Source organism: Python bivittatus, unplaced genomic scaffold (assembly GCF_059951505.1).
Source record: "Python bivittatus isolate LINGU-HERP-01145 unplaced genomic scaffold, Pbiv_v1 ctg000330_np1212, whole genome shotgun sequence".
In the NCBI taxonomy this organism is placed as follows: domain Eukaryota; kingdom Metazoa; phylum Chordata; class Lepidosauria; order Squamata; family Pythonidae; genus Python; species Python bivittatus.
In genome coordinates this window covers 13609051-13630410 of record NW_028277058.1, presented here as the reverse complement: position 1 = coordinate 13630410, position 21360 = coordinate 13609051, and the positions used below count along the sequence as shown (strand labels likewise).

The 21360-nt window shown below is 34.9% G+C and overlaps 1 protein-coding gene across 3 annotated transcripts in view; it reads right to left on the bottom strand.

The window, feature by feature from the left end:
- Positions 1-6970: 6970 nt before the first annotated feature.
- IMMP2L (inner mitochondrial membrane peptidase subunit 2) overlaps positions 6971-21360 on the bottom strand; it is a 443311-nt gene continuing 428921 nt past the window's right edge. For 2 of the 3 annotated variants that reach the window (XM_088141726.1, XM_088141727.1), the window contains exon 6: positions 6972-7703. In XM_088141726.1, coding sequence (XP_087997852.1) covers positions 7584-7703 — 120 coding nt within the window. In that variant the 3' untranslated portion in view covers positions 6972-7583. Of the gene's footprint in view, positions 7704-21360 lie in introns of all 3 variants that reach the window. The other variant, XM_088141728.1, reaches the window with a different exon arrangement.

Genomic DNA, 21360 nt, shown 5'->3' with positions numbered 1-21360 from the left:
AGAATGGATATTGAAATTAATGGAATTGGTGGAGATGGCGAAACTGGCTACTTTGCTCAAAGAGAGGGCACTGTCTAGCTTTGTTTCTAATTGGAAACCACTCTTAGACTTTTTGCTTGACACTCAGAAAAATGCAATTTTGATTTTGGGATTTGACGACTGATGTTATACTTATAGAAATATCTTGTACAAACCATATGCATTATTGAAATAATTGATTTTAGGAATTTTCTTGAATATTAGATTAAAAACTATTTTTATTATATAAACTTTTGGATATCAGAGGAAGATATCTATACCTGTACCAAGGAAAGTTGGAAGCTACTCTTTCTTTTCTATGCTTTTTCCCCCTCTCCCCCCCCCCTTTTTCTTGATTTTTCTGTGTTTTAACTTTTTAAAAAAATATAATAAAATTTATAATAAAAAAATGGATATAATATTCTCAGCCTATTGCCCCTAGTAGTGGGGAGAGAGGTAGGAGGAGTAATGCTGGTGCTATTTTGAAATAAGCTGGCATTTTTTTCTGTACAGTACAACATGGCTGCAACTGCTTCTCCAGGGATAAGGAAAATACATGCTGTGACAGGAGGGAGAACATTCAGAAGGGTGGTACTTACCATGTTTTTTTCTCTTTCCCATTTCGTTCAAGTGTTCTTCCTTCCCTCTTTCCAACATCTTCTCCTCACTCCTCTTTCTTCATAATGTCTGTACCACTGATCAGCTATTCCATGGTTTGCTCCTGTAATTACCTGAAAATAACTGCAACTTCCCTCCCCAATTAAGCTCTTCCCTGATGGTTTCTGTAGACTGATTGAATTGCAATCTGCTGAAAAAACATTGTAACCCTTCAAGTCTCTCTCCAGCTTCTCCTAACATGTCTTCCCATTCTCTAAAGCTCTTGTTTTGGGTTTCCCCCCATTTCTCTTTTTTCAAAGCTCATATTTCATCGTTTTTCTTAAGTTCTGAGAGCAAAATACCCTCCCTATCACAAACTGCTTCATGCTTTCAACTGTATTTATTATTATTCTGAAGCCTCTTTTGTTTTTCATGGCTCTTAAAGAGGTACTCTTTATGCTAAAGATGTGCTAGAAACACACAATTGTTCTGTGATCCGTTAACAATGTTGAACCTTTTTACTGTGGCATGATAACTGGGCATTAATGTATGTAAGTTGCTGTACAGGCCTTCTCCACATATATGCACATATATAGAAACTGCAGCAATGGAATAACTGACCCTTAAAAAGATGACTATACCTTTGAACAACAAAATGTTGCCAAAGTGGAAAAATAAATACATAATTGAGTTAGTCACTTAACTTAGGCAGGTATTGGAAAAAATGAAGATTTCTAATAAGTAAGGATAGATGAAAGAAACATGAAAAAATCCTATCCAAAAGACCAAAGGAACAGTAAACAACTTATTACCTAGCTGGTGATTGTTCAACCATGTGAGTTCAAGCTGGCTGCCTCAGCATTTGACTTCCCATATTGAAATACAGTTAAGATACTCTGTACAGGGTTGCTCCATAAGCTTGTGAATCTCAAGATTAGGACAGCTGCAGTGAGGCAAGAGCAACTGGAAGTGACATAAAATAGGTTTTTAAGTGCCATCACATTTAAACAATTATATTCTCATTATTTAATTCATCCCAAAACATTTCTATATTACTCTTCACCAATTATGCAATATGAGGAAAATTATCTACACTCCAGTGCACCAAGCACTAATATCCAACATCCAATAATAAAAATACACATTTTAAGGGAGGTCAAAGGATTGAACAAATTCAATTGCCAGTGTCAAACTAGCACTGAAAAAGCTATCAAATACATCTGGGCCATTCCAAAGCCTGTGTACTGCCTCTGTGAGTATCTGATCACTTTTTGATTAGAAAGACAATCCCACAACTTCAAAGGCAAGAGGCTAGTTGGCATAGACAAATGCACAACACCACATAGATTTCCACCGGAAAGCAAACCTGTGTTCTTCCATTAAACTCTGAATCAAAGACTTATGGAATTCTTTGTCATTCGTTTTGATAAACTTTCTTGCTCCCAAATCGGTTAACCTTGGTAACTTGGTGAAGTCATAGAATTGACATAACTACACAAATGTTCTATTTGAGAAACACCTCAGTATTTATTAAGGGAAATAATTACAAGCGTGGATAAAGCATTGGCTTTTCAACAGTCAATATTGGTAGCTCAACGCCACATAGACTTTGCAGGCATGGTTCCTGCCCTCTAACTTACCTAGGAAATGGGTTTCTGTAAATTCTACCAAATTTCTCTAATTCTTGGTTCAGCAACAACAGATGTTAAAAATCCAGCCTTTTTGTGTTGCCACCAGCTTGCAGGTTGATTCAATTTCTAGGTCGTATCATTGGTGAAGTGCTTTCTGGTCAACATTTGTGCACTACGTTTGTTTAAAACAACTTTTCCCTATCTGGTGCCCTTAGTAAGTATTGAGTGCTTATTTCCAAGAATTCTACTAAACATGGATGTATTTCTTCCCAGAAGCTAAATAAAATAAAGAAAATATAGATATGAAGCATGCCTAATTTAAACAAAGTATTTTGCAATACATATTTTGTAGGAATCAGCAGCAGAATTAAGTAATTTTAGATGCTGTACTTAATTGTTAGAAAACTTCATCCCCATATGCTTAAGTGCCATTTTCAGAAAAGAATAATTTATTTTAAATATATATATAAAACAAATATATAAAATAAATTAGTTTGGTCTCGTGGTTAAGGCATCAGACTAGAAACCAGGAGACTGTGAGTTCTAGTCCTGCCTTAGGCATGAAAGCTGGCTGGGTGACTTTGGGCCAGTCCCTCTCTCAGCCTCAGGAAGAAGGCAAGGCAAACCACTCCTGAAAATCTTGTCAAGAAAACTGCAGGGACTAGTCCAGGCAGTTGCCAGGAGTCAAGATTGATTTAAAAGCCGCCCCCCCCCCCCGCAACACACACAAAGCTTTGTAAGAGCTATGCAGTATTTTGGATTCAAAGTGGAAGGTATGCTTTGGAGTTAGATTTGAGGGATTCAGGAGCTCAAGGTGGCATCCACAGTGCTCCCTTCTCCAATTTTAGCCCAAAAGAGCCCTGTGAGGTAGGTTGGTCTGGGAGAGAGTGACTAGCCCAAAATCACCCAATGAACATCCATGGCTGAGGGTAATTAAAAACTGGGTTTCTCCACGTCTATCACATTAAAAATGGTAATTCATCAGCAATTTCAGGGAAAGTCTGGTATCACTCTTAAGGCTTTAGGTGGACCAGCTTTTCTGTTAATTACCATCTACCACCTACTCTGGGCTTATAAATATAGATAGTAAGGAAGCTTGGTTGTTCACTCATCAATGCCTACACTCAGATTTTTGTTACACTCAGTGTAGAGTAGCATTTAAGTGAAAGTTTTCCTAATGATTTTATTTTAAAAGAATGAGATGGAATTTTTACACAGGAACTAAATGAGTAAAATTTCAGCTGTTTCATTTTCACTGAGCTGCATAGGGTCCAGGTTCAGAACAGTGCAGTACAAATAGTCATGTGGCACACGAAGATGCCTAATGTTTAAACAGTGTCACAGTGGGACTTCTAGAGGGGCTTCTCACAGTGAAATGATGATTTCTTTTAATAATGCCTGAAAGGGGCTTGTTTTTGTGCCCTCTGATAGAAAGAGTTTCTCTCTTCCTTTTCAAATGTTCTTTAGAGGAAGAACATGCAATCAGTTAAAGTTGAAATTCTAAAAAAAACAAAAAGTACATTAAAAAGATCTGATAGAATCTCCTTCTTCTTCTCCAAATTATTGTAGAGATTTATTTTTATTTGTAGGAAAATTTGTAGTTAAACCAATCAGCGGATGAAAACCAACAATGTAAATGTACCAGGAAGGCACAGCACTTTTGTAAAGCCATGAGATATGAATTTTCAGAGTTTGATTACCTTTCTGGAACTACATCTTAGGAGACTTTAAACCAGCTATATCCTGCAAAAGTATACGATGGAATAGAGTGGAGTTTGCATAAAAGCATGACAATGTGCAACAGGAGAAAAAATGAACCTATATGGCATGTTATAAAAAGAGTGAGAAACTGTTGGGAATACTAATAGACAGGGCTATGCTGCCACGGATGGTGTGGACGAAGGACCAGGACAAGTCTTTACTTGGTCATTCTATTTCACTTTTGCCTTCCTGCAACCAAGTTAAGTCAAGAGAGATGAGAGAGATGAATACCACCAGGTTACAATGCATGACCTCATGCTCTTTTTCCTCAGGTGCTCTGCTTTCTCCCTACATGGGTTTGAGCTGCAGCCCTTCTAGTAGCTCCTGTGCCCCCGAGGATGTGTCCAGGTGCTGGGAAGGGATCCTTCCTTAATGTTTCTCTCCACATTACCTTGCCACCCTACATGGTTGTAATGTTAAATTTCAACAGTTGTTAACAATTTAAAAAGGGATTCCTGATGACTTCCAGATGTCAAGCGGCATGTTCAAGAAGTGTGTTGTTTGTCAATTTTTGAAATGTCTTAGTTTTAGTTCATCATATCATATTATATCAATGCACACACAATCATCACCATTGTATCATTTTTATATTTGTTAAATTTCATGAATAAAATATTACACAAATAAACTCCTGCAATCACAGTATGACTGCTGAAGCATGTTGTGTAAGAAAGTGGTAACCATTTCCTAGCAGTGATTTTTCAATGAGAGAGCAATATTTGCAATAAACTAGAAGTTATTCTAAATGATTATGGGGAGATAAACATGAAAAGAGATTTTAAATGAGAAAACAGAATGCATTAAATAAGCATACTGATTTTCTTATAACATTTCTTGAGTAGTAATCAGCGCATAAAAGATGCAGTGATTGCACCTCTCTACTATCTCTGAAAGTGTAGATTATGGATATTTCAAGAACTGGGTAACAGTAAACTAGATTAGAAACAGTAGTTTTAGACTGACACCCATGGTATTCATGACTGTATGTGTGGCAATGAGTTCAGACTCAAAGAACACCAAAGTTTTGAAGTACAGTGACAAATTCATCCCATATGCAGAACAGCCCATTGCCTGTAATGCAATCTGATCCCAGTTAAGGAACAGAAGGAGGTAAGGAAAACACCCGCCTCCCAAAAGCAGAAGCAGTGGAGTAAGATTCTACTGGCGCGGCGGGGGGGGGGGGGGAGCATTGTATTCCACTAGAATAAAAAGAAAAAGGACTAGGAAAGGAACAAAATTATATAAAAGCAATATATATATATATATTTGTTATTCAAAATTAGATATGTTATTTTTGGTCAATGAAGGTCTCCAGTCATTTGATATAGAACAAATATGATGTACTTAAAAGAGAACTATGACCAAAAAAAAAAAAAAGCCTTGGCTGAATGCCTGAAGACAAAGACCCTTTAAAAAGGAAATCCTGAAATACTGATTAGTATGCTACAGGATAATTAACTGGTCATTATTTTTAAGCTCTTATGTATGCTTCTTTTCAGTATAATTGAAGCACTAGTAGCAATTACTGATTGCTGTTTTGTTAATAGCACTGCTATGAATTCAGGACTGGATCAGATATTTAAGGATTCAAGGAAGACTAATTATGAATAATTAAGGCAATGAATAACTAACACTTAAAAGAAGTTGTCCGATAGTTTGCTCAGGAACATAAAAACCGAAATACTCTTGAATGGCCTGAAGAGCCTAGTGTGGATGCTAGTTCTCATGCAAACATCTGGCAGCAGATCTCTTCCACAAAAAGAACGTCACACAGAGCAGGCAGAAGAGAAAGGTGCAAGAATTTGAACATTAATTTTAATATAAATAAAAGTTGCATTTGATACTGAGGAGTTGCCGAAATTCATCTGTAATCTCTTCATAGCTGTTCTGCAGTGACTCAGAAGTGCTTGTATCTTCAAATATCTTCTATGTTTTCTAGTCCAGCTTGTTGGGAAGAAGCTGAATACCCATAGAAGAGATAATGCGTGTTGAGCAGGTTTAAACCCACAGACTGTGAGCAGTGGATTTCTGTATAAGATCTTGGATTTATCAGTGTTAAATGGTTCCTAAAAATATATTGCATTGTTTCTCCAAAACAGACTCTTCTACAAGGAGTTTTATATTCATTCTGTAGGCAAAGCAGTTTCCTTACACAGCATTCTACAGATAAATGTTATAAAATATGTCCTAGTATTTGATATCACTAGAAAATATATTAAAGGTGCATTCAACTGACACAAAGAAACTAAGTATTCCATGGTATAGTAAACACTGTGTTTTTTTGTTAATGGTAATTTTAATCATTATTCTGGGTAGAACTCTATATATGCTAGATCAGAAAAGCTACATCAGTTCAATCTGCATTATCCTGTGAACCTAGCACTGATCTTGAAATCTACATGTTAAAGGTTACATGTTAGGTACTACAATGGCCAAAAACACAGAGAAATGCCACAGAAACCTAGACAGCTGTCTGGGTCAGACCACTGGTCCATTTGTTCTATATCACTGATATTAATATTGACATGGTTATAGTTCTCCATGCAGAAGAACTCTCAGTCATTTCAAATGGCATAAATTGTATTTGGACCTTCTGTATATGCTACAAAGCATGCATGCTACCACTAATACCACATTTAATTAATGTATCAGGGTAAAAGTTATCTACTTTTATAGGATAATGTGATGATCTATGTCTTAAGTATGAGAATAAAGTTACAATCCAAATACACTTATCTGGGAGTAAATCTATAACAATGGGAATGACTTATGGGAATAACATGTCACATTAACATCTCAAACATGCCATACTACTTTTCAGTAAGGCAAAATATCTACAAAATTAAAGACAGTCTTAAGATACGCTCAAAAAATTGGAACCATTAGCTGTTCTGATCATACTTTTTTATCACACTTAAGCATTTAGTAAAATGAAGACTAGAGGTTTGCTGTAAAATATATTCCAATTCAGTGTATTTATTCCGTTAGCAACTGACTACATTAGAAATAGAGATTTTAAATATCTTTAAAAATGCAAAGCAAATACATTTTAATTTAATCGTGACAATAATACACAAGTAAAAAAAACATTTAATAAAATGTATTTATTTATCTGAAAATGGATTCCAGGGCACATTTTCTACATTAGAAATATTGTTCCTTCAAAACAATTATTATATCATCTAAATTATTGAAATATATGAAGTATTACATCTAAAATCATTACAAATTGATATCTGATATCACATTTTTACCATACAGTAGTAACATCTAGTGTACTGTGTACTGTGAAAAATCAAATAGGAAAAAAAAAATTAAAATGAAAACTTGTAATTCAGAAAAAAAAAAAAGCAGAACAAAACTGTTTTATGTCTACAGAGGTAAGATGGTAGATTAAAGTGTTCAAGCCTTGTAGAGTTCTGGGATGGCTGAAATGGTAAAGTCAAGACATAACTGCTGTAGAAGAAATGAGGTATTTCATTTGCACCGACCTTTTATTAACAAAGGTGTTATCACCAGCCTTTTTATTCAATCATACCAAATTCAATTAAAAGTTTCCTAACAGATCCAAACTGGTCATTCCTGGTCATTCTGGAGAGGCTGGCGCTCGGGAAAAAGCTTGGGTTGTAACTTCTGCCAACGCTCTGGAGGCCAAAGTATATGAGTAGCACGAGCATGTAGAAGGCCAAGAGAGATCTGAAAAAACAATGAAAGTATAGGTGCAATTTAATTCGCAAAGAAATGGCTAAAAGAGGTGGTGGCATACGGCATTTTATAAATTTTGTACTAATAACACTTGTTGAAAAAGGATACTGCATTTACTAAATCTTAGCAACGAGCTGATTCCTGACATTTTGTCCTAAGTCTAAAATATGGAGGTATTTCTGTAATAGGACTGGTGCTAAGGAATTATGATAATCCAGAAAGTTAAATGGGAATAACACTGAACCATAGTAACATTTATCAACTTGCTCTATATACATTCATTACTTAAACAAAGAACCATAAATGGCTATGACTTGTTTAACTGGCTTGACCTGTCATATTTTTTTTAGTTGAACAGAGTTTAGTGATGCAAGGAAATGCATGCATGAGATTACCTTTTTCTAAATTTTGAAGGACATTCCTGAGTCTCCATGACTGCAGCAAACGGAAGCATCATAAAAGCTTTTTATGGAACTACCTTAACATTTGGCAAGCCACGTTAATGGGCGCAAAATCACCAACTTTACACGGAAATGTTATAGACAAGACTTCTGAGTTAGAGCACATGTGTTGAAAGTTCATACATCTAGGCAGGATTTCTCCTGGAGAATGGCTAATACTGAGTTAATGAACTAAAGCTTCCTTCCTTCCTTCCTTCCTTCCTTCCTTCCTTCCTTCCTTCCTTCCTTCCTTCCTTCCTTCCTTCATTTCAGACATGAAACAAAAACCAGCTTCAGGAACAAAATTCAAACCACTAATCAGCTGTAATATCAAGGGGATTTATGCCAAATTCATGCTGACTAGCAAAATGTTTAAGTAATAAAATACTTATAAAAGCATTTAAAGTGATATAGAGAAGACACACAACGTATTTTAAAAGCGTAAAACATATTTTAAAAGAGTAAAAAAAATCCCTCCCTGTAGTGAGAAACAAACAAACATACTAATTACTAAATAGTTCCTAGTTCTCACTTTTTGTGCTTCTGGTAGTGGAACTGAAAAGAGTTTCAGTATATTTTAATACTGGGGACCAGACTGATATGGTATGTTCCTGATATCTCTCAGCAAACAACTAGTTCCTTAAGACTGCATTTGGGGCCACAAAAGAAATGAAACTTTTTTAAACTGCTCTTTTCATGCCATTCCTGCATGGAGTGACAGAGTAGATGCGCATAAACTGTTCTGAGCCTAGTGGTAGGTGCATATACTTTTAATCTCTCCCCCCACACTCAGTATGTGTGTGTGAGAGAGACAGAGAAAGTGGACAGAAAAGAACTAGCATGATTCCAACTTCTGATAAGTAGGGCTCAGATAATAGGAGTAGAAGCTGGAGAAAGCTCATTCCCACAGACGTGAAATTGGCCTCCTTTTGCAAAGCAAGCAAAATGTGACAAATGTTAAGAATCCTTGTTGGTTTTCTGACACAGAAAAGTGAAAAGCTAATTCTGCACCATTTTTTGGTGACAGAACTATCACTGGCAAATGTCTGTTTCATTTTCCACCGGGCCGCAGATTAAAGTATGTTATCCTTATGATTCCTTTTTTCATTTGCTATCAGGTGATATGTATCCTCTGAACAGATTTGCTTTTGGAGACCATAGCTAACACCATGTTCATTTGGTGGCAAGTTTTCCATTTTAACTGATTCTATACTTAGCTTCTAAATGACAATATTGCTTCAAGCAATACTTATCTAAGTAGCTGAAGTTGACACTGAAAATTGCTCTTATTTTTATAGATTCAAAGAATTCATAGAGTGTATGCCTCCGCCTTCCTCTGAAAAGGCCAAGTGCCGCATAAATGAAATAACCATGATGTATAACTACTTCCAAATACAATGCAAACGATTTGGCAGAATAAAAACCCTGTTGTTCTTGTAGGTTTGGAAATCCGTTTCATGTATCAGATGGTATACTTAGTTTGTGCATTTTGCCATTTTTACTTCTAAAATAAAACTGACGTATTTACTAACATTTCACAAACATAAACATTAAGCTGTCATTATCCAATTAAATTTGTGATAACTATCTCTGGTTTTCAATTCCAAAGCAAACACTGCATATAGAGAGAAGTGTATTAGACAACAAGTTTAGGAAAAGGCATTATTACTCAACAGAAAAGTGGTGACTTTTCAGGGAATAACCTGAACAGATATTGTATAATAGTCTAATCTTTTGACAAAGGACTTAGCACTTCAGAAACAATAGGAAGCCACGTATGAAAAAGGATGCACAATTATGGTGAAATATCTCATGATCCTTCCCAATTTAAATTTGGGAGTTCAGGAACAAGTTTGAAAGTACATCTATAAACAGGAAAGGGTAAGGCAGCCTTGTCTGAGGATCCAAAATTATGTTTCCAAACATCTTGAGGTCCTTGAGCAATAGAATTCTCTTAATGATAGAGATTAGATTGGGTTGTTCCATCATTAATTTAAATGCCTCTGTTGAAGAGGAAATACTTAATGCTTTTCTCCTTACCCATTTTCTTGAGGCAGTGCTTAGACTTCAAAATACCTATCTGGCCATTCTCCCATTTCTTAAAAGAACCTCACACATTAAGCACATTGTACTGCTGAGGGAAAAAAAAAAAATCTAGGCGCTATTTTGATTTCTTACTATGTTTTACTCTGGAACATTCTGGGAAATTCAAAAGGCAACCGTGCCCAGCCATTTAGTCCTGGCAGAGCATGCCTACCCTACCTGCTAGAGCAATTTAGTAGGACCCATGCCATTCACACACCCCATGCCAAAAAATCAACAAAGTCATTTCAATTAGATTATGAATTCCTTTGTTCCAAAAGGGCTTAATTAGTATAACCCCTAATTTGTATTTTTTTGAAGATTTTTATGGATCTTCAGGTTCCTATATAAATTTCAGAGCCAGAGAAGAGTCCTTTTGGACTTCAATTAAAAGGTCATATCTAAAACTAAAGTTTTGTATATGCCTTAAAGCAGAGATCTATGACAGCCATGTGCAATTAAAAAAAAAAAATTATCGGAACATCTGAGGAACATTCTTCCTAAAAAGACTCCATCTACCTCAAAGCAACATTTTTGATCGCTCCAAGGCTCTTTACAATTAATCTGAGGAATGATATAGGCCTGTACCTTTAGCTATTGCTCATTCTCTAATATTAAGGAAGGGTAAAATATAAAAAATAAAAAGCAGGCAATTCAAACATTTATGCAAATAGATACCAACCTCCCCCTTAGGAATATCTCCACCTAATTCTTGTGATTTAATTTCCCAGGAATCATGTGTATGCACCAATCTCTCTGTCTTCCACATAATCAAATCAGTGGAGTTGAAGTGGTTGGTATCTAATTCTATAGTTTGTAGCTTGATTAAACAGGTGCTGAATTATGTTAATATAATTTGGTTAGTTAACAATGCACACTACAGATACTAGATCATTTCCACTATTAAAGTTATACATATATTTTCATGAAAAGTTACTGTTTAATCAGAATGGTAGATTTAGAAATGGATGTTTATTATTTCTAATTGAGCAACACACCAAATTCAAATCTCTGTTAATACACAGAGTATATGTCCAGAGTCTCCTATTTCTATGTGTGCTACATGGAAAATATATTCCATTCTTTTTTACATACATACATACATACAAATAATATTTTCCATGTAGCACACATAGAAATGTGTGTGTGTGTGTGTGTATTGATCACCAAAGTATTTTTACTGCTTATAAAGTGGCTATATATTTTACTTTATAAAGTTCTAGTTGAAGGCCTCTATTGGAAAGTATTCTAGTTGAACTATAGAGTCCAAGTTTATTTTCAAGATAAATTATCATAAAAAGGGACCTTGTTGCCTAGCAACAATCAGCATCCAGATGCTCTGTCCACAACAATAACAAAATATTGCAGATGAAAATCTGCAAGGTCAGATTAGATAGTATCTTAATCAAAGAATTATGCTATTCAAACATATGCGACACTGATACCTGGGAAGATTATGGAGAAAATTATAAACAGATCAATCTGTACGTACCTGGAAAAATTTCAAGCTTATCTGGCATAGCTTGTTCTTCTTCAACAGCATCTTTAACATACTATCTAGCCATAATATCTGATAATTTTGAAGACTATTGTTCAAAAATATCCATCAAAATTTCACTGTTAAAGTTTTTTTGCTCCATTCTTTGTTAACAAGACGAATTTAGATTTTCTTCTTCTTTCATTATAATCTTTATTTTCTTCTAGCTCCCTCTAGTGTCCAACCTTCAAAGTCCCATCCTATCATGTTTTTTTCTTAAGAGAACTCAAACAATCACAATTTCCCGTGGGAAGGTACTTTTTAATTAATTTAAAATTATAATTTCAAGTCCATCTGGACCCTTAGTCCATTGTTAACTTTCCAAAACCAGCACTCTAAACATATTTTTGCTGTTTAATTAAAAAAATAATATTTTTCCAAATCCTTAAAATTGTATTTAAAAAATTCTTTTTCTAAGAAGAAGACAACCCACCCAGTGAATGCAGTAAAACTTGCCATTCTGAAGAGTCTGAATGTTTCCAAAGTAATAAAAAAGCAAAACCAAAGTGATTAAGAAATGAGGCTTGGGTGAGTTTTATGTCCTTTAAAAAAAAAAGGCTGCATTACGACCATGAGCATAGATGGATTCTCCCTTGAATCCCAGATGCTCAACTCATAAGCTGACTGCCGAACTTTGATATCTGCAATTTATCCACGAGAAGTGGCTGTCCGGAGCACACGTGGGTTATCTCAGGATTTCCCCTTTCTCCAGAGAGATTTTTGCTGGTCCGGACCCAGTATCCAGCCTCTTATCTCTATTGTAAATGCTGTCCTGCTGCAGCAGGGATATCTAGCTTGCTATAGCACTCTTACCGGAAGTCCCAATTTTAATCCATTTTCTCAATATATTTATTATTTTATGTTTATAAATGTTTTATACAGTTACCATTTTAAAGAGAAAATGAAGAACTTAAATAAAACAGCACCATATTCAGTCCTTCTCCCGTTAAAATATTCTGGAAATAACTTAGCTGGGAATGCTAGCACCTAGATCAAATGTGTCAACAAAAGGTCTAGCACATTCCTCTGAGCTGACCTCTTTCTCAGGTAATGATCTTTATTTTACCAAGATTGATTATTTAAAGACATGCAATAGTTAATTAAACTGTTAAATGAGACTCTCTTTCACTGCTTTTCTAAAAGGCCTTTCTTCAACAAAGGTTAATTTAGAGCAGGTTCCTGCTAATCTGTATATATTCCTTGGACATATTTATCTGTATGTTACCTCACCACTTAGAATTATTAGAAAATTACATGAGAATTTTTTTATTGCCACCAATATTATGACCTTATGATCTCAAGATGCTACAGAGACTTAAAAACAGGAATTTATCAAGGTCCCATGTGCAGAATCACTTTGGGAAAGTAGTATATAAGCTTTTAAAATTAATAGTGTAATAAAAGTCTAAGTCTGTGGTACATTCATGCAGATCGTCCCCTAGGTGCTAGTACAGATAATTGGAAGAATGCAAATGACATTAAACCAAAAAGTAAGGTAGAGCATTTCAAAATCATAAACTCTTCTTCTTTCTTGCATTTCAATAGCACGTAATGCAGAAAGATTTGTCACATTAATTTACTTTTAAATGTAACTCTACTTTTAAAAGAAAGGCAGCTCATAATAGCTTTAAAGCACATCAATACTCATCATAAAATACACAGGATACATAGATATGGGCTATGGTCCAATGCACATTTAAAGCTCCACTGAAAACAGTGGGACTTAACCTCTAAGCAAACACATAAAGGATTGCAGTGATTAGTGGTTTCTAGGATGAGCTTTCAATAAGATTTCTGTATGATGCCGTATTTCTTTCTGATGTCATGTTTCTTTCTATTACATCCAATAGCTATAACAGTAGTCATACCATCCTCTGCCAAATTTATGATAGAAACCTGAAAATCTTAAGGGGCAGATAAAAAGAGAGATGCATGAAGGTATATGTGAAGATTTTGTACACTAACCATAGTGTACTTTGCCTAGGCTTGCAGAGAAAATAATGAAATGTGATCTAGTGATCTTAGGGATCTGGGTATTTTTAAAGCATTTCTCAAGTTATTTCAGTACTGTGCTGTATTTCTGTCCGAAGGAAATATGACATAAGTTAGCATTTGTCACACTGATTAGTGCAGTGAAATTAAAAATCAGTCAAACAAAGGACAAGTTCTCTCCCCCTATGTGTGTATGCATGTGCAGCATTATTAATATTCATAAATCAATCTAGAATTGTCATCAAACCCCCTCCCCCCACTGCATTTCCTAAGAACTAATGTATTGTTTTGTTTTGAAAATTTCTAGGAGCAGAATTCTGATCGACTGTGGCCAGCATGTGCAACATGTGGTTCTCCAGATGTTGAAGTCCTAACCAATCTGATCAGTGATGAGAAATAATGAAAGCTGTAACCCAAAAACTTCTGTAGGCCACATGTTCTCCATCCTTGGATGATGGATTTATTTCTACACCTATGCTGCATCAAGAAATATCTTACAATTATGAATGAGCCAGCATATAGTCCCATACAAAAAGAACACTATTGAATACCAAATGATCCAAAGATGAATACACAAATGGGGAAGCCAATCTTATGTTAAACAATATGATTAATCTAACATTAATATGATAAGAATATGATTTATTCTGGGTCAGATTATTAGTTCATTTAATTTGGTGTGATCTTTTCTGGTTGCCAGCAGCTTTCCACATATTCGGTAGACGTTTATTTATTTATTTATTTATTTATTTATTTATTTATTTATTTATTTATTTATTTATTACCCCATCTTTCATTCAGGAGCCCAAGGTTCTATATGGACTGCTCCATCTTCCTTTGCTCCATAAAAACCTTGTCAGATAGATTGGATTGAGAGAAAATGGCCCAAGGCTACCGAAGGAGCTTCCATGGCTGAACCCAGGTCTCTTGTTCCTAGTCCAAAATTTTACCACTACACGACACTAGCTCTCTTTCATATAATCTGCTACCTGTTTACAACCTCAGAAATACTGAATCTCTCTATACAATATATAGCATAAGGAACAGTTTCTTAATGAAATATATTAATAGGTACATAACTTCTGATTGCACTTTAAGCATATGAACTAGTTTTACTTTTTGCAGGACTAGATCCTGTCCTCAACTTAATCCAATTATATCTCATGTTGCTGATTAAAGACACAGTCAGTACACAGACATATTTCAAACACATTTCTCTGGAACTGAGAAACATGTACCTGAGCTAAGCGTTTATTTTCTTTCAGTAAAACTATTTGTTCCATTCTTGTTTTTCATTGCAGCCTTAAAAGAAGATAATACTCTTGGGTAGATTAGCAAGGCAAAGTCATGGAGATTTTGTAATCACAATGTCTTCTGTAAAAGCTGTTTCCACATGCAGTTCATTAATATCATTATATGGCATGACAATACCTGGAATTTGCAAAGAGGGAAAATTTGCAAACAATAAAGCCAGATTCCCTGAGGAAGCCAGATATAATGAAGCACAGCCAATCTAAACTGCACATTTGCTAAGCTAGTCATATAATTTGAAAATCCTTTGCTCAGGAAACAACAGGTGAGCAGCAGAGCCCAGTTCACCTTCTCAACATTCAAAAGTGTTGAAAGAGATGGAGAACAGAGTTGTCTTTTGATACTACCTGTCTGAGAAATCGATATTTAAAATCTCAGTATTTAAAAGAACATATAATTGCACCATTTCTCATATTAATTATTACAGAATTGTAGGTTGCAACCGAAACTATGCAGAATGAAGTCCCATGGAACACAGCATGATTTATTTCTGAATAAATGTGCATAGGGTTGCAGTGAAAACAGATGCTCTGTATTGAAAGAACCTCTGTTGGATCACTGACAATATATACTTTTACAACTAAAAGTATAGATTCCAAAGATTCATAAAAAAATCTATAAAACGACAATAGAGGGATGTGCTAATAGTGAGAGAATAAGGAGACAGATCAAGGAAAATAGAAGCTAAAGTACTATTTTAGTAATTTTTAACTGTTTAGTAATATTTAGTAATATTTAACTATCTAGTAATTAAAGACCTATTGATTGATAAGACAACAGAATAGGGCAAGAGTAAAGAAGGATATGTAATTCAAATTCTTTATTAACATTACAAACCAGTGCCACTCTTCGGCTTCCATGAATTCAGTAATACAATATAGTGAAAATCCTAACATAGCTATCTAACTAAATTTGATGTTCTTCAAGGGATCTCCAAATTTCATAAACCGTTAAAGAGAAGTTTGCTATTTTATACAAATACAATCTGGAACATTCAAATATTTTTGCATCAGAGGGGCTAGCATAGTATCTGCATACAGATGACAGTACAGAAGAATATGAGCAAGAGTTTCTAATGCCCCCTCCTCACTTGGGTAGAATCTTTCCTTATGTAGGATCTTGGTATACCTGCCATCAAGGTTGCTGATGGGAGAGTACCAGTGAGCAAATGTGAAAAACTGCAATACTTTGGGAGAGTAAGTTATTTAGTCTCTGTCTCAGGATATCTCTTGCATGGTCATATCCCATTCCCCAGAGCACCTGGGGAAACTGTACTATTACTACCTAGTTTCATGTTGGCAGCTGTGAGCTGCTTGCAGTTCTTGAAGACCTTCTGAACCACCAGTTGTCCCAATTCTCTAGCCTAGCTTGCAGGTCAGTGGTCTAGTGGGATGAGGAGAACTAGATGCAGAAAACATCCTCTATAGCACTGTTGCACTCCTTCCATTTTAACGATAGTCACTTTTGCAAATTGGTGGGATACAAATAAAAAAGAAGAGTAAAGTCATTGTCACAAGCCAAGTTCCCCTGTTACAAGTTATACAGCCAACTAACTGACTCTCCGTAGTTTACAAATCTTTTGAATTACATATCCTTCCCTACTCTTGCCCTATTCTGTTGCTTAGTGTTGGGCAAAAAAAAAAAAAAAAAACCTGTTCCAAGCAGCATCCTGCTTGACAGTGGTATACTGTATATGTGTGGTAGAGAAGTGTATGGCTGCCTTTCTCTAGGTGGGAAGAACAGGATAAATATGGGTCTGGTACAATTGCCTGGTGGTTTTCCTCCCATTGATCTCCAAAGAATTTGCACACTCCAATGAAGCTTTTCATCTAGTTTGTCCCATTTATGTCCTAGGATTGATTGACTGATTGATTGATTTTCCCAATGTATATAGCAGCCCAGCTCATTGATATCTATCTATCTATCTATCTATCTATCTATCTATCTATCTATCTATATATCATCTGTCTGTCTGTCTGTCTGTCTGTCTGTCTGTCTGTCTGTCTGTCTATCTATCTATCTATCTATCTATCTATCTATCTATCTATCTATCTATCTATCTCTGGGAGGGTTACAAAAAGATTTCCTGCAGTAACATACTGGAAAAGAAAGGCAATACAAAGTTTGCCTTGACTCATAGTCATTTGTGACTTATTTATCAATTATTATTATGTATTAATATTAACATTAGCAAGGTGTTGTAGCTTTGTGTGTAATGGTTTTTACAAGATGTCTGTCATGCTTGTACAGGAAGTATAAAGGAGACTTTGATTTCTGTTTAAAATAAAGTTTAAAAAAAATATTTGAATGGCCAATAAATTCTGTAGAGATGTTGTACTGATCAGCATGTCAGCATAAATGTAATATAAACATAGCAGAGATTCCATGATAGGCTTGCCTGCAACTATACCAGAATCATTCTAAATGGATTGCCAAAGTCATTCATTTCATCTGACTTTGCTCTGAGTTCAATATTTGATAATGGCAACTACCAGAATACTTCCTTACCAGAATGAATTTGTATTTTGTTATCCTAAATCATTATCTCTAACACCTTAGCTTGACTGAAAGATAAAACTAACAGCACAGTGACATACATGCAAGGAAGCAAAACCCATGGGGCTCAGTGTATTTATTTCTTAGTACGTTTAAGAGTAAAGGCTATTTATTTATTTGTCCCACCTCTCTTTCTATTGTCAAGATACTGAAACCCACTAAGAAATAAGACAAAACAAAAGAAAATCGAATGAAAACCCAATTCCAAGTTCCAAGTCTCCAAATGCCTTATATCAGTTTTTATGCCAAGTTCTACAACACATCCCCTTAGTCTCTATCTTTGCTTGACTTCTTTGGACAGTAATTAATCAGAACCAAACAAACAAAAAATTACTTCCTCCCAGAACCTTCAGTGTTCAATATAAATTGGATTGCATCAACACTAAGAGAACTGCAGATTATTTGATCATCAGGACACAGTGAATCACTGCTTAGAACTCTTTATTGATAACTTTCGTTACAGCTTCATCTACATAATCTAAATGCAGAAGTGCCATCCAATTAGTGCTAGACAACAAATCAAATAAAAATTATTTCTAATTTCTTTTCCATTACATTTCTTTCTCTAAGGTATATGAGGCCACTGCACAATATTGTAAAATAGTTGTATCTGAAGAATGATGACAATGCATTTGTGCTTATTTATTTAACACATTTTCTTACGTTAGTGTATGTCACCAACCATTCAGTTTTTGTAATTTCTCCTATTCACATTATTTGCAATTGAAAGCATTTTGCCTTGTAAGTTTAAACTGAAATGACAGCATGATAAAAATCTGAAAGGCAAGGGATATATAATTTTATTGCATGGCTGTATAGGATAAGTTCTTATGGGTAATCTTCAATATTTTTTCCTTGAATGGAGCATTCTTTTCATTAGTGCTGTGTGTGTGAAATAAAGAGTAAAGCTACGAAAACTGTGTCAATTCTAATACAAGAAATAAAAAGGGGAAATGAAAATTGTATTAAACAGTAAATCTAGAAATTGTAGGAAACTTTGAAATAAAAGTCATGAACCTAGTAAACTATTGCTGTATATAAATTACATATAGTAATCCAACTATATGGATTTTTCAACTCCTTGGAAAGGAAGCAAGGATAAACCAGGAAAAAAATTAGGTACTTCAAAATATGACAACTGTGCATGTGTGTCTAGGTTAGTTATAATATTAGTTCTATGTGAGTTTGCAGATAACATAATTTAGCAGCAACAAAATGCAGGAAAAACTGCAGATGCTATAAAAATGTTTTACTATAGTTCTACATGTTTTGTAAAGGAATCTTTTCCAACAGGCTCTGAAATTACAAGGATAAAAAGGATATATGTCAGTATGGAATGATATGATATATACTAGAAGATCTATTTGGAAAATATTAAGAAAAAACATTCTTCAGACTTTAGAACCAACTTTGACTTTTTGAGCCTCACAATCTGCCTGAGAACATTGCCATAATGTTCAGGTTAGGACTTTTTATAATGCTAGGCTAGTTGGTCTACAGCAGTGTTTCTCAACCTTGGCAACTTGAAGATGTGTGGACTTCAACTCCCAGAATTCTGGGAGCTGAAGTTCACACATCTTCAAGCTAACAATGTTGAAAAACACTGGTCTGCAGGATGGATGTTGATACAGAATATGTGTTATGAGTTTTGAAGTAAAATAATATTCTTTTTAAGGCACATACTCCCATCCTCATCTTTTTAACAGCTATTTTACGTATGTGAAATAAGAACTGTCTACCCAACATTAGGCCCAATTTCTTATTGACCTTGATTAATTACTGCCTTTATAGGTATTTCATATTCTAAATAACAGTCTTGGTGTTGTAAATCTAGCAAGGGGGCAATTTATGTCAACAGATGAGATCTTATACAGTATACCTTTGTACTTAAATATTTGTTATCTGTTCATATAATTATAAATAAGATCTTGAAGTTGATGAAGTTATAATGTATGAGCTGCTTTATATGCTGTGAAACTAATGTTATTTTGTTTTTTGGATAATTAATAAAAGAATTAAAAAGTAAAAAACAAAACAAAATGCTCTCCCTCAATGTAGCTATTTTCTTCTGGGATAACAGTAGCTTTTTTTCTGAGATAAATAAATCCTTGAGGGAGGGCAAATTTTGTTGGGAAACACAGAATGGGAAATACACACACACACCTTAATCCCACATAGATATATTAGCTATTTCATAAAATTAAAACACTAAACAACCATTACATAGGCTATTAGATCTAAAGTGGCAAATGGGAGTAATTTCCACTGAATTCTGTGGAATTTAATTCTAACTAATCACATTTGGGTTTGTTAGAAAATTTAGTAGAAGATTTGTTTTGCAAGAATTTCTCCTGAACGCTGATGAATTTCAAGGAAAGCATGCACAGGACTAGACTAGAAGGACTTTATTAATACGCATTTGTCAGATACAACATGCACATTGTTAGAGAAAGGACAACCACAGAAAACAAAATGGACTGACATTAATGTAACCTACCTTTCTAGTGCCTTGAGCCCTAGATCTTGTTTTGTTTAGGTTCACCATATGGAAGATTTGTTATTGTTCTTAATGATCATTCCCCCAAATTACTAATTATGGTAATTGGATGCAGCACAAGAGAAAAACAAAAATGGAGTTTTTCTTTTTCCCCAACAAACCTTCCTTAAACATAAAACAACACATATTAATTTCATTATGTTCAAATTTGACTTATGACTCCTCCCTGTGAGCTTCATTCTTGTACTGTGATGTGCAAGCAATTAGGCAGACACAACTTTGTATGTATGAATCTCAGTACAACTAATGGCTATGAGCAAAATTGTCACATTAATGTTTAAATGTAATTGTTAGCCCCAGACTAGGACTAGAAAAGCATAGTGTTATTTTCCCCAATAAACATCACTAGCATTTTCTTAAGCCCTCAAAATTAGAATTCACATTTCACATTAATTCTGTTGTAGGCAAGAAATAGTAGCTATTAAGGTGGAAAATTCATAGAACAGTGATTTAGACATTTTCTCAACTATTGCAAAAGCAAGTACAATTTATTTTTATTTGGAAGCTATTATATAGAAGCTAAGAAATGTATGGATTTTTTTTAAAGGTGCAGGTGGTTGGTGCTTGCTTGTTAGAAAGCAGTAACTAAACAAAAATGAAATGTCAGAGGCTTAGTGCCCATTCCATGTGTTTATAGAGCTAGAGAGCAATGACCATGTAGAAAATGGGAGGAGGGAACCTAACACTGCTAATCTTCAGGAGTACTATTGACCTACCTCTAAACATTATTAATATTTATCCCTCATGTGCTGTCAGCTAAGAATGCATCCACTTGTCATTTTTAAAGTCATCTGGAATGATGTCCTATTGTGTGTGGGAGGCTTGAAAAGAGTGTTCTTGCTTCCACTTTCCCAAAGCATTTCTATGCCAAAAGGCATCTTACAGAACTAGCCAGGTATTAAGAAGGAGCTAAGCAGGTTTGCTGTATGTATCCCATAACTGGAAGCTAGGAATATATTCTGCCATCTGTTTCACATGGTATTATTTTTAAGGAACATTGAAGGAATGTGATGCAGATGGCAAGTTGAATATAAGCTATAAGAGGGTTTTTTAAACAAGTGTCAGCAGCCAACACTGAAGGCAGGAAGCCCATGAGGACAGAGGGGCAAACGTGTGTCATAATGCAAACTATGCCCCTTTTGTTCTTGCATATATGTAGGATCATTTTCCATG